Source organism: Photinus pyralis, unplaced genomic scaffold (assembly GCF_008802855.1).
Source record: "Photinus pyralis isolate 1611_PpyrPB1 unplaced genomic scaffold, Ppyr1.3 Ppyr1.4_LG7, whole genome shotgun sequence".
Lineage (NCBI taxonomy): Eukaryota > Metazoa > Arthropoda > Insecta > Coleoptera > Lampyridae > Photinus > Photinus pyralis.
In genome coordinates, this window is record NW_022170738.1 from 12,461,703 (window position 1) to 12,475,860 (window position 14,158).

At 38.7% G+C, this 14,158-nt stretch overlaps 1 protein-coding gene across 1 annotated transcript; it reads right to left on the reverse strand.

Annotated features, from left to right (window-relative positions):
- Positions 1 to 1,025: 1,025 nt before the first annotated feature.
- On the reverse strand, positions 1,026 to 10,147 carry LOC116176954. The gene is given in 3 exon segments (XM_031495801.1): positions 1,026 to 3,029; positions 3,032 to 9,838; positions 9,887 to 10,147. Coding segments are annotated over 3 exon segments (8,724 nt in total). The 5' UTR covers positions 9,917 to 10,147; the 3' UTR covers positions 1,026 to 1,142.
- Between the last annotated feature and the right edge of the window lie 4,011 nt (positions 10,148 to 14,158).

The following is a 14,158-nucleotide window of genomic DNA, read 5'->3' on the forward strand; positions in this document are numbered from 1 at the left end:
TCACTACCAATGTATTGAATGGAATCGGGATACACAGACTCAACCGAATTTACCGCCACCAGCAGAATACGGTTGGAGATAGGACAACGAAAAATTTGAACCCATTATGTGTACTCTTCCTTGCGCACCCAAAGAATTACTAGATGTTTTAAAATGTTCTTGTAAAAAAATAATTGTACTCGAAGGTGCAAATGTTTAACCCAAAAAATGCATCCTACGGAAATATGAGGCTGATCCCGAATTTTGTTCAAACAATGAAATATGTAGATGAAAAAACTACTGATTCTGACGATGCACTGGATAGCCATTCCGACAACGAATAATAAATCCATTTTTAGAATAAAAAAAGCTGTCAATAGCAACTTTGTTTCCTTAAAACTATGCAAATATAATATAAATATAAAGCATTCTTCTTTCTCTCTTCAGCCACTCCCTATTGGTACCCCTTATAGACAATCTAGCAGAAAAATATATTTTATAAAATAGTTTCAGCTATTTTTTTGTCTTTATTTTTATATAAGGGCTGTTTAAAGTTGTTTGAGGGTAGTTTTCTCCCTTCCACCACTTCTTAGAGGTACGCCCCAAGGAGATTCAAGCGAATAAATGCATTTTGAAAAATCTTTATAGTAATGTTTTATAGCAACATTTATTTTTCGATAGGGGTTGTTTAAGGGTAGTTTTCTCTCTTCCGGCACCCCTTACAGGTTTGCTCCATAGAGATTCAAGCAAATACATTACCTTTTGGAAAATATTTTTAGCTATTTTTTATCGTAATATGTATTTTTGTATAGGGGTTGTTTTCTCCTTTCGGCCAGCCCTGAGAGGTACGCCCCATCGATATTCGTAATCTACACATTTTTCCGAAAATTTTGATGTATAGCATGATATTGCTTCACAAAGTTGCACACGGAATACAAATTGAAGACTGACTATATGACTTTCAAAATACTTAGCACAGAAGAAAAGCAGCAATGGGCTACCACAATCCGAAATGGTCTAACTAAAAGAAATAAATTGAAAACAACTGACATTGGAAGATATTTTTTAATAAAGTACAAAAAAAGTAACAAATTCATACAATAAGGCCATACAATAACAACAAACCTAAATTTGCAAAACTTAGACAATAGCTGATCAATACCCTATTCAACATCTCCAAGTCCCAGACTAGCAAAGTCAATAACCAGCTCACCTGCCTCTATACTTTTTGCAACACTTAATAAATTGCGACCCTCTTTATCGGTGAGATTATAATCTGCACCATGTCTGATCAACAGTTTCACAGCCCCTACATTGTTAGATAACACCGCAACAAATAAAGGTGTTTTACCATCAGTGTTAACCACATTTAAATCAGCGCCTCTGTGTATCAGCGCTGCAACAATGGCATTATCACCCATTTCAGCCGCATAATGCATGTAAGAATGTAGAAAATTGCCATCATCGACAGAGGCACCATGTGACAACAGCAATTTGATCATATTCCTACGCTTTTCCTTAAATGCAAGACGTAGTGGTGTTTCACGTTGATTATTCTCGCGATTTATATCTAAACCTTTGCTTAAAAAATCGATGACAAGATCTTCATAGTCTGCTGCTACTGCGTAATGTAAGCACGAGTCCCCAGTGGTGTAACTACACAAATTAACGTTGGCTCCCTTCGCAATTAAATGGTCCACCATTCTCCTACATTTTTCTTTAAGAGCGGAGAGAAGGAGAGGTTCGCTTTGGGACAATCGGTAATTAATATCTACGCCTTTTGCCAAAACCAAATCAATTAGTTCGGTATCGTCGACGTGCAACAATAAATCCATCCATTTGTCCTTTGACGTGAATGAGTGAATATCGGTACCGTTTTTAATGAGCATCTTGGCAATATTTGCGTGTTTGCCTCTGAGAGCCACTAGGAACGCATTGCCGTTGGGGTGAAGCTGATCGATATGTACCCCTCTCGCAATAAAATCGCTAACTAGCTCGTCGTAGCCATGTTTCGCGGCGTAAAGCAAGCAAGAGCCATTTTGAATGTCAAAAATATCACAGTCTGCGCCGTTTTGCAGTAGTAGTTTGGCAATGGTGAGTTTACGCAATTTAAGCGCACTCAGTAAGGGATTTTCGCCGGCCAGATTTCGATGGTTAACATCGGCGCCTTGCTCAATTAGCATTGATAACGTTTCGATCTTGCATCGAGCAATTGCGTTATGCAAGCAAGAGTTATTAGCGTTGTTTGTGATGTGGACACTGGCGCCTTTACGCAGTAAAAGTTTGGCAGTGGCGTCCATACCGGATTGGAGAGCTAGTAGTAGTGGCGTGTCGCCGTGATCATCTTGCTCGTTTATGTCCAGACCCAAATCCAACAAATCGCCTATTACGTCCACCTTTTGCGAGATGGCAAAGTGCAAATTGGAACCGGGTCGGTGTCGCAGGTGGATATTAACAGTTTTTGCCAGCAGCATCTTCGCGAAGACTACATTGGCTTTCTCCAACGCCATGAGAAAAGGTGTCATTCCCACATTCGACTGCTGATTAATGTCCACTCCTTTTGCTAGCAAATCGAGTATGAAATCGGCATTTTCTAAATCGGCTTTTTTCTTCATCTTCCTTTTCTTTTCTATGCATTTCAATAAACAATTCTCACCTAAGCGATTCACTTGGTGTACGTCCGCTCCGTAGGACAGCAACAATTTCATAATGTCGACGTTACCATTGCTTACGGCCAAGTCGAAGCAATCGTCTCCTTCTCGATTCCTCTTGTTTATATCCAGCCCTCCTTCTTTCAGGCACTTTACTAATTTTTCCGCGCCTAGCTTAACGGCGTAATGAATGCAGCTGTTATCCAGAGCATCTTCAATGCGTATATCCGCACCGGACTCGATCAACATATGCGCAGAATGCGTACACGCATTTTTCAAAGCATACACTAGGGGTGTATCTCCATCAAGGTTCTTTAGATTAACGTCACAGTTTTCTAAAAAGATACCCAGCACCTCTTCTGAACAATGTACGGCGCAATGCAAACAGGAATTTCCCTTTCTATTGACGATCCTAGGATCAGCACTTCCAACAACAACTTAATCATTTCTACGTCACTGTTTGCGACCGCTGCCATCAGAAGCGTGTCACCGTCTAAGTTAATCTCATTAACATTTCCGTGCTTTGCCAGAATTTGTCGCACGAGATTTTCACAGCCATTTTTGACGGCGACAAAAAGCAAGGGTTCTCCAGACTCGTTTTCGGAGCTACAATCACTATAGGCGATCAACATTTCGGTCAAATTGAAATAATTCAATTCCATCGAGGTGAATATTGCGGAGTTTATGTCCCTTTTGCTTTTGTCCACGTTAACAGTTTCAAGTAAAGCTTTCAAAGTGCGCTTGCAATTATTTTGAATCGAATAGTATAAAGGCGTTCTACCGTCACTGTTTTGCCTAGTGGGATCAGCGCCATGAGATAGGAGGATCCGAGCAGTTGGTAAATTTTTATATTGCACGGCGATAAGTAAGGGGGTTGCATCATCGTACCGCCCGATATTAACATCAGTACCTTTCTCCAGCATTTTTAACACCATGTCATTCCACCCGTACTGAGCGAAGAAAAGCAAGCAGTCCTCCGTTACAACCGCCCCTTTGGCTAAAAGTAGTTTGGAAGTACTCAATCTTTCATTTTTCAAGGACAACAGTAAGGGAGTTTCACCGTTAGCATTCAATTTGTTAACATCGTAACCGTTGTGTAAAAGCGCAATGATTATTTTGTTGTCCCCAAACGCGGCGGCGCTGTGCAAGTAGTTAAGTGGGGAGTCTGCGTGTCCCTGCGCTATTATTGCGCTAAATAATAATTTAACGACGTTTACATGTCGATGCAACATTGCCAAGTCTAACGGGGTGAACCAGTCATCATTTTGATGATGAATGTCGGCGCCACTTGCAATCAGCTGCCCCACAAGTTCCTCCCAGCCATTCCGAGCTGCTACTCCCAGTAACGAGGTAAAGTCGTTACTGAAGGTGTCAATTGAGGTCCCTCTGGCGAGTAGTAGGTTGACTGTTGAGAAATTCTTGTTAGTCGCAGCGGCAAATAATGGGTTGGAGTGGCAATTGGTTTTTTTGTTAATATCGAAGCCTTCGTCTAGTATAAACGAAACCACATCATCCATTTCATTTTGGGCGGCTAGATGCAAGGGGTAAGAGGTCCACTCGTTACCTATGTGAACATCGGCTCCTCTAGACAGTAGCAATTTAGCTGAACCTCTTTTTTTGCTTCTAATGGCATTTTTCAACGCAGTATAGGAACCGTCCATGTGATCTATGGGCGCACCTTTATCTAAGAGGAGGTTTATAATATCGAGATATTGCGAATTGACGGCGGAGAAGAGGCACCCCGATTCTGTTAGTAGATTGACATCTACCGCACTTTCAATAAGCATTAAGGCCACTTCTCGCTTGTTATTGTCGACTGCTTCCATGAACGGTATCAGTCCAGATGCACTCAGCTGGTTTACATCACAGCCCGTTTGTAGAATGCGCGAGACAATCTCACATGACGCATACTTACAGGCGGCGTGCAAGCACGATCCCTCCTCAGTTTGTGGTACTGTGTGGACTTTTGCATTCAAGTCGAGCAACAGTTGTACAATATGCAAACGTCTGTGGGTGAGTGCGATTAGTAGAGATGATTCACCGGTCAAAGTCACGGCGTCAATGTCACAACCTTTCGCAAGGAGCTGACGTACAATTCTAGCATCACCGAGTCGCACAGCCCGATGCAAACAAGTGTAGCCTATATTATTACGAACCGTTATATCGACGTCCATGGTAAGGAGGTAGTCGACGACCGCAACCTGAGAATTTTCCAGTGCATACAGAAGAGGTGTATTTTCATTCCCATCTCGTATATTTATGTCATAACCATTTGCTGTAAGTCTTTTAAGAGTGTCGATCTCTCCATTTGCTATCGAAGAAAATACTGCATCCAAAGTTGCATTAGTCAGCAACACAGGAAGTAAAGTAACGTGACCCAATCCCTGAGCCAGCTTAAAAAATTCACCATTAGTCTTAGCGCCGTGTTTAAGTAAGGCTTTAACTAGACCTGCATTGTCTGCTATTATCGCGCTACGTAGACAGGTATTATTGCTGCGATCGGCAATGTTAGGATCTGCTCCCTTGGACAAGAATAGCTGAGCTGTACTGACAGCGTGCCCTCTCTTGATTGACATGTGCAGTGCAGTCTCCCCGTCATTATTCTGCAAATTTATGTTAGAGGTTAAGCGAAGTAGCATCTCTAAAGCTTCAACGTTGGCTTGGGCGACAGCTAAATGTAATAGAGAGTTACCAGTTTGTTGATCGATTACACCGAAATCGGCCCCCTTATCGATCAGTATCTTTATAGTGGTACGCTTTAAGTTGCAATACTGTGAGTGCAATAACAGAGGGGTTACTCCACTGTTGGCCTTCTTATTGACATCTGCCCCTTTGTCTATCAGTTCGAGCATCAAGTCGTTTAGTGTAGCTCGAGCCGCGTAGTGTATAAGCGAGAATCCTGATTTGTTCACCGTGGAAATACAAGCGCCATTTGCCATGAGGATCTTGGCGGAAAATACACGTAGTCGTTCTACTGCAACCATAAGCGGCGTATTGCCGTTATTGTCTTCTTTATTAATGTCAAGGCCTAGTGTAATGAGTTCCTCAAGTAATGTTGGTAATGTCACAGCGAGATGCAAGCACGAGGAGCCATCTGAATCGACCACATTAATATCGGCCCCGTTCTTTAACAAAAGCGTGACAATGGGTGTAATTTCCTTATTAATAGCCGCAATCAAAGGTGTATCCCCATAATTATTCGCATGATTGACTGAGCAACGGTTAGTTACTAGACTTTCCACAACACTCCCAAGTGAGAAGTTGATCGCATGATGTAAACCGTTGCGGCCATTGCCGTCTAAAAGATTAGGATTTGCTCCTCTGCTCAATAAAAGTAATACTGTACGTACTCGTCGAGATACCAATGCCATTTTCAGTGGTGTGTCGCCCTCAGTATTTTGCAAGTTAACATCGCCACCTTTATCCAAAATGCTCGCAACCACGTCGTTCAAACCGTACTCAGCTGCGTAATGCAAGCAAGTAACTCCCAATTTGTTCGCGTCAGTAACACGAGCTCCTTTAGAAAGTAGCAGTCTTGCTATCCTTACATGCTCACATTTTAAGGCAATAATCAGAGGTGTTTCCCCATCATCATTGATACCATTAATGTTAACGTGCGAATATATCAACTCCAAAACCGTTTTGTAATCGTCAATTGCCGCGGCATAGTGCAAACATGTGTTTCCGGTGTTGTTTACCGCATGTACGTCGGCATGGCACTCCAATAGTCGTCTAACAATATTACTACAGTAATGTCGTAATGCTAACAAAAGAGGGGTGTCTCCGTTTTTATTCGGTAAATTTACGTCGAGGCATCTATCACGAGAAATACTCGTTTGAGGAGAGAAAAATAACGAGTAGTACTTATCGGGGAGGAATAGTTCGGCGTTTTGCTCGCAGTTGTGTTTCAACGCGTGGTGGAAAGGGGTGTCGCCTTCGTTGTTTTGTATGCTAATATCCGCGCCTTTCGTTATCAGTTTTCGTACAAGGGCCGTACCAAAATTTTGGCACGCTAGGTGTAAGGCGGTATTACCGAGAGAGTCGGTGATGTTTATTTTAGCCCTTGCCGTTAGTAGCGTGGTGACGTTATCAATTCGTTTATATACCACTGCTGCATGTAGCGGAGTAAAACAACCGCAACTCGAATTGATTTTAGCGCCATTATTCAATAACTCAAGAATATTTGGTTTGTTTCCAAGGGCGGCAGCTAAATGTATGTTAGTGAAATACCTTGCACCTTCCTTTTTCAATTCGAGTTTTTCCATTAGATGGTTTAGGAATGTAACGTCGTAAATTGATAAGTAGTCTTGAAAATTCTGTTGTGTCACTTCGTTTAGTTTTAAATACGAAAACAGCGTGTGTAGGTTGAAGATTTCCAGTACCTTTTGAGTGGTCACAGTAAAACAGATGATGTATTTAAGTAATGACTTTAATAAAGGTTTATAATCGTCAATTCGAAGACAGTACTGGATGTAGTTTCCCAGCTCTGGTAGATCTATGTACGCATTGTGTATCAAGTGAGGCACTTTTTTACATATTTCATTTGCAACCGCTAGACAACTACTGTTTATCGCATACTCAAGTGGCGAGTACTCTAATAGTGCGTCGTTTGTGGTAATTGCCATTAAATCTGCCAATCTGATGACGTGCACAAAATTATCTTCTATATGAATGTTAGGAGCAATATGACTTGATGAGTGGGGAGCTCCATACATAGCAGCAATATGCGCGATGTTTCGACCACCAGCATCAGTTTCATTAAATGGAAGAGATGGAGACGAGATTACCTGATTGATTTTGCCTTCAATCAGTGCAGTGTGTACCTCTAAATTCTTCGCCAACATTAGATCAAACATTCTAAATATGTTGGCGTATTGTTCCATGTATCGAGACCGCTTCCGATTGAAGATTTTCACAAAGTTACTCGATAGGTTTTCGCCCATCCACTTCGCGATCAAATAATGTGAAAGGATGGAGTAAGAAAAATCGCCCTCCTCTCTTACAAGCTCCTCTAAAATGTGGACCTTTAAACAATCCAAATCTTGTAGGCTGCTATCCTTAAAAACACTTTGAAATGCTAACCCAAAGAGGTGGGGAAGAATCTTAGTTTTGCAATATCCGTGCTTGTCAACGAGATATGTAAGATACCGTGCCAAAAATTCTTCAAAAAAATTAAGCAAAACAAATTCCTCTTCGTTTTGTAATCCGCCAGTCACACAAAAGTGTTTAAACCTCTCAGTGTAAATGTCAGCAATAAACTTTAGGTACAGAGGTGAATCGAGAAATGCGTCAATTTTTGTTCTAACAACCCTTAGTAGAGTATTTACAAAATCATTGGTAGCTACATTACGGTTACAAAATTGGCTAAAATACTTGGTTAAAAAATCATGCTGATTTTGGGCACTGAATGGTTTTGTGACCGTTGCAATGGTACCAAGACGTTCTGTAAGCTGCACAGCATTATTGGGACCTACCGGTAACCATGTGTTCAAATTGTTTCTTTGCAGGAATTCAAGGAGTTCGACAACCTCATTAAAATGCGTGTGAGCTATTGCATCATACCGGTCCAGAAGTAAATGAATTTTTTTCGAATCGACAAATTGTTTAAAAATCTTCTGTGCCAGTTCTGATTTAACTTCTTGCTTGAATAACTGGTATACGTGGTCTAATGTAGGTTTGTGATTGAAAATGTACTGTTGTAAGTCGACGGTGATCACCCACTCCTCAGGTACACTCAGCGCAATATAATCCAACAAAGTGGATTTTCCCATTGATGAATCTATGATGATGTGTACACTATGCTTGTTGCCGACTAAATGGCGAAAATCACACGTCAAATTGTATTCTTGTGATGCTTCAAACTGGCGTAAATTTTCCACACAACCCCAAGAGCCGGTCCACTCCAACCAATTCTCCCCATGCGACACTACAAAGTGTACCGAACGATTTTCACTTCGCGCCTTCTCGATCATACCATGCTCATCTGCGTCAACAATCACATTGGGCAAACATTCTAAAGTTCTTAACGGCAGATTAACGGAACCCCCTTCATTTCTCACAACGAACAGTTCATTCCTCAAGTCGTTAACGACATCCAGTCGAAGAATGATTTTCAAAAATGACCTTTCGATAAAATAAGGAGGTAGCTCCTTATAATAGTAGTCCATAACAAAATTGTTCGTAATTAAACTAATAATATCACTAGCATACAACGATCTCAACAATGCGGGATCCACCAAATCTCCCAAATTGGCCAAAAATTTCCCTTGCAAGCTGACTTTACACCCCAACAACTGCCTTACATGGTCATAATCCAAGTGGAACACAGTGTCACAATGATCAGCCACCGTTAACACAGTAACTCTTAAATTACCAGAAGCAGCCTCTACAATACTAACAATACTGTTCACATCATCCGATGTTCTTGCCAAAGTTAACAAGGAAATTTGTCCAGTGAACCACAACTTCTTGTAAGCCAACTCGGATGCATCACCGAAGTTGGCAATGACACCAATAGTGTGTGCTTTTAAAAATGTGTCACTTACAAAATTGGAATTGACAAAAACAAATGATTTACCACAAGTGATAGAGTTCCAAAAATCGTTACACTTCCAACTGTCAATATCAAACGCTAAATCTACTTTGTACTTGCATATAAATAACTCTAACAAAGCGCATTTCGCCTCTTCCTTGGTAAAATTCTTACTTTCTTTAACAAAAGCGTAAAATCGATCTAAAATATACTGGGAATGAAACGACCCAAGATTATAATGACTAGCAAATACTTTTAAAGCTTCATTAACACTTAAATGTAAATTTGAAGGCACTTGATCAATAAAAACGCCCCCTTCTCTATCCGTAACAACACTGCGCAAATTTGTGAAATTTAGGAAGTTAAATTTGTCATCGTGCAGCTCGGTTAAATTGAGATGGTCCGTTGGGCAATTTGTGTAAATAAAATAATTTGCTTTCCGGCTTACACACTCTGGGCAGCTGCTACTTAACAGCAATTCACCTCCCTCGTCGAAATCTCGCTGGCTCAACTTTCGAGTTGCTGGAAGATGGCGAATTACACAGACATCGTGGTGGTCGTCCAGAGTTAAATGAAAATTGTGGTCGTCATGAGAGACAAGCTTGAAGTCTAGTTGATCTTGTGGGAGACATCGCAGCAGTAGAAGCTCGAGGAATTGGTACTTATCCATTTGTTGCTGTATTATTCGGGTTATTAAATGGCGTAGCTAATTCACAAAGCTTACCTTTAAATCGAGACTTGTGTGTTCATCCATTGAAGTAGCTTTTGTCAGTCGGAGAAGATACAGTTGTACGAAAAGAAGAAATCCACACTGAACCTGATTATTTCACATCTTAGCACTCACTCAGGTTTATCAATTCTCTGCATACACAGCAACGACTGCAGCTTGTTTGAGTTAGACATGCACTTTTATACGTTCCAAATCACTTCCAAATCTAAAAGCACTATTGCACAATATTTCCAAAATTTTAAAGTAGAGTGGGAAACTGTGTATCAGCTGGATTTGGAAGTGGCAAACACCACCTCGAACTGCAATGCAGCCAACCAGAGAATACCGATGAGAGTTCTACCCTGTATAAACAACTTTATACGATGCGCACTTTTTCGAGACCTGGCAACTACGCGCAGAAGGGAGAAACTGTCTGTATACCGCCTTTAAACCGAATTTTTTATTTTATTTATGAGGCCGAATCTCAGTCTTGTTCCTTCCATGACGAAGAAAGAATAATATAGTAATTTTGTTTATTTAGTCTATTATTTAATGTAGAGGTTGTAATCCTTGGCGTTCATTTATAATTTATTTGTACACAACAACAAACGTTTTTGTCATAGATATTATTCAACCTCAATGCTGGATTACCGTGTGTAAAAAATTCACAGATTTCGTAATCCATGCAACCATCGGAATCATTGGAAATTATAATCGTAATCGTAAATAAGCACTTTAAAGAAGTATAACTACATAACCTGAAATTGGTGTAAGGTGTGTTGCATACACTGCAAAGTGGTTAATTACCACAAATATTGAAGGATATTTGGCCTCGGGCGGTAAATAATGACTATTTAAACAGGGAAACCAGTTATACTTAGGGGTCCTTTGTTTTCCTTGTTTATCAGAGTTGAACAGTGTTGTCATATTTACCAGATCCTTATATGGAGCTAGGTAAAGTTTGATTGTTTATTATGTAAAGATAATGGTCCTTAGAACAGTTATTGTTGTTTTCTTATTAGATTAAACTTCAGTTTTTACTTTATTTATTGTTCCTTATGATCTTACATTTCAGATTGATCCTCCCTTACATAATATTGTTATTGGCATTGAATAAAAGCTTATTCAATATTTTGATCTAGTTTATTCAAACTCAAAGCGCTTGCCAAAAATCTGGTAACGTTGGAATTTTAAAGAAGTAAAGAAATCTGCAAAGTCGGTAACTAGCTTTAAATTTGTGGTTCACTTTCCCCCCACAACAGAGGGACGACAGAATCCTGGGCAGATTTTCTTATTTCATCAGTTAACACGGGTGTTATATTTCTTTAAGCTGCTTATTCAATGGCTATAATATGTAAAACACAAATAAGCTTTATTCACACTTTCTGAATAATTAGCCTGATCATAATATGCTTTAATCCTATTTAAGGAGATGTGCGAGAATTTTAGATTGGAATTATCAAAACAATTGCGCACTATACGTAAGTACCGTATCGACAGTATCCGAGATTTTTCCCAAATCAACCGATTGCGGTCGAGTACGGTACAATCATCATTTGATGGGACACCGTGTCTTTGTTTCTTCAACGAAAACTGGTAACTTCATACCCATAACAAAACATAAGCATTTCCAATGCTAAAATGTCGCTACTTTTTAGCGCATTTCCGAAAAAATGAAAAAATGCGCTATTGTGGGCACTCCGTCCGTCCGTCTGTCTGTCCGTCCGTCCGGGGCTACTAGATATCTTTATCTTAAGAGCTATCGTTCTACTTTTTCGATATTTGGTTCGTTAAAGTGTTGAGGCTTGCACCAAGGAAGGAATTTTTTCTGTGTTTCTTACTAAAAAAGTTATTGTAAAAAATCAATTTTTTCATGTATCAAAATTTTATACTTTTGCCGTTTATTATATTATTAAATAAATAAAAAAAACTAAAGAAAAAGTTGATATTTCCAATTGGTATAGTGGCGGTAACAGTTAAAGGAGCTTAAGAGATTTATTTTCTGTGAAGCCAAAGCAACAATATTCAAATTAATAATTAATATGACAGCCAGATCTTTATTTGTTTCAAGAAGTTATTTTTGTTGCATAAAATTAGGCGTTTTTCAGAAGACTTTTTATCATTTGAAAGTAGACATAGGAAATCCCTATGTCTACTTCTACATGAATATTACTGTATTACATTAGACAATGAACTCAATTGGGAGACTCACGTGGACAGATTATGCACGACATTATCTTCCAACATTTATTTGTTATTAAAATTACGACAATCTGTAAATGTTCATGTACCTACTCATATCAAGCTACTACGCTTTCATTCACTCCAGAATTAGCTACGGGATAACTGTATGGGGCAGATCTCCTCATTCTGAAAGAGTCTTTAGAATTCAAAAAAAAAGCTGTGCGGATTATTGCCAGTATTGGAAATAGAGATCATTGCAGAGATGTGTTTAAACATTTTAAAATAATGCCATTACCATGCATATATATTTATAACACATTAGTTGATATCCATAAATTAACAATCTCTAAAGGAGAAGTATCAGATAGGAGCATCCACAATTACAACACTCGCCATTGTCAATTGTTATTGCCCCCAAAATTTAAGCTATGTGTGTCCGACAGAAACTCACTGAATGTAAAACTCTACAACAAATTGGATAGTCAATTAAAACTAATGTCATTGCCTAAATTTAAAATTAATGTTAAAAAACTCTTGTTGCAAAATTGTTTTTACAGTATCGCAGAATATTTGAATACTCCTTAATGCACGCGAATCTAGTCTTGTAGTTCCTAACATACTGTGATATTTTTAATGTGTGAAATATTTATATATACCTATACTCGTTTATATCTCATATACCATTTTGACGTGACAAACAATGTAAATTGAATAGGTCCAATAAACATTATTATTATTATTATTATTATACACACCTTCAATAAAATTAAAACCAGTTCCAAATTAAAAAATTTGATATTACAAGCTATTTTGATCTGAGGGGACTCCTTAAGGAGGTGTGATGTAAAATTGATGGATACATGAATTAAAGTAATTATTATTGTCAGCATCTCAGCAATTGTTAATTAATTGACGATAAATTAGTCTATTATTAGTCTATTCACTTCTTCTATATGTATCTAATTTTAGCTAATCCGGAGGGTGGAATCATTATATTACCCCGAAATCCATCGCAAAAAGAAAATAAAAATCAATGAGTCCGTTTTTAATACGCACAATTTTATAACTTCCACCTCATTTACCCCAAGACCTTCATCTTTAGTGAAAATTTGTGCCAAATTTGGTCTAGCAGTTCATTGTTCGGGTATGTAATACTTACATGACGTCAACACTGAGCTTGCTTACACCTAACTCTCGACATCATAAGAAAGGATAAATATAAATTGCTTCCGGGGGCTACTTTAAAAATATGTGACGTTTACCAGCTGCACCGGCTCTGGACCCTGTCAAGCGATTGGTGGGCAGGAAGAGAGTTGAAAGACATATTTATGTCATTTGGAGAACTTTCGCATCTTATCAAACCACTTTGGACCTTTCTCAATACCCTCAGACCTTATTCCCATAGTTTTCCACGCCTTTCCATCGCTTTTCGAGCAGGCAGCAAGCGTCTAATAAGTAATGGAACATGTTCTATAGTTCTGAATGTGAATATCACTTCGAGTATGCTATGTAAAGCACTTAAAATGAGGGGCCAGAACGCTATTTTAAATAATCTGTTAAAATATTTGAAAATTTCCTTGATTTAGTTTATATAATTGTAAAAATGAGGTAGTAATGGAACAAGTGAGTTGTTTTTCGTTGCCATAAATAGTGAGTTGTAGGAACACAAAAACTGATTGAATCTGTTTTGGTCATTATTTTTTTCCATATTTTTGCTCACGTGTGTTCATTAAAGTGTTTTTTACTTTCCTTTACTTTAGTTTCTTTAAAGAACTCCAAAATAATCCTTAAATCTAGCTCAATCTTCAGATCATACCGATTTAACGATTTTTGTATTCTTTTGAAAACGTGGTGTTCGGAATACCTATGTTCTTTGCTTATTAAATGTCATACTACAGTAGCAAACCCAGACATCACATTAGGCAAACAAGTAACACTTGAAATGAGATATTCAGATCAAATTATCTATAAGTACTTATGTTTTAGCCCATTGCGCGAGTGCGACAGCTTTATCGTACCTACATTTTGCGAGAATTGCCATGCCTATATCGCTTTTAATAATAAAATAAGGTGTGAAAATTTGTACTCTTAATAAATTAACGG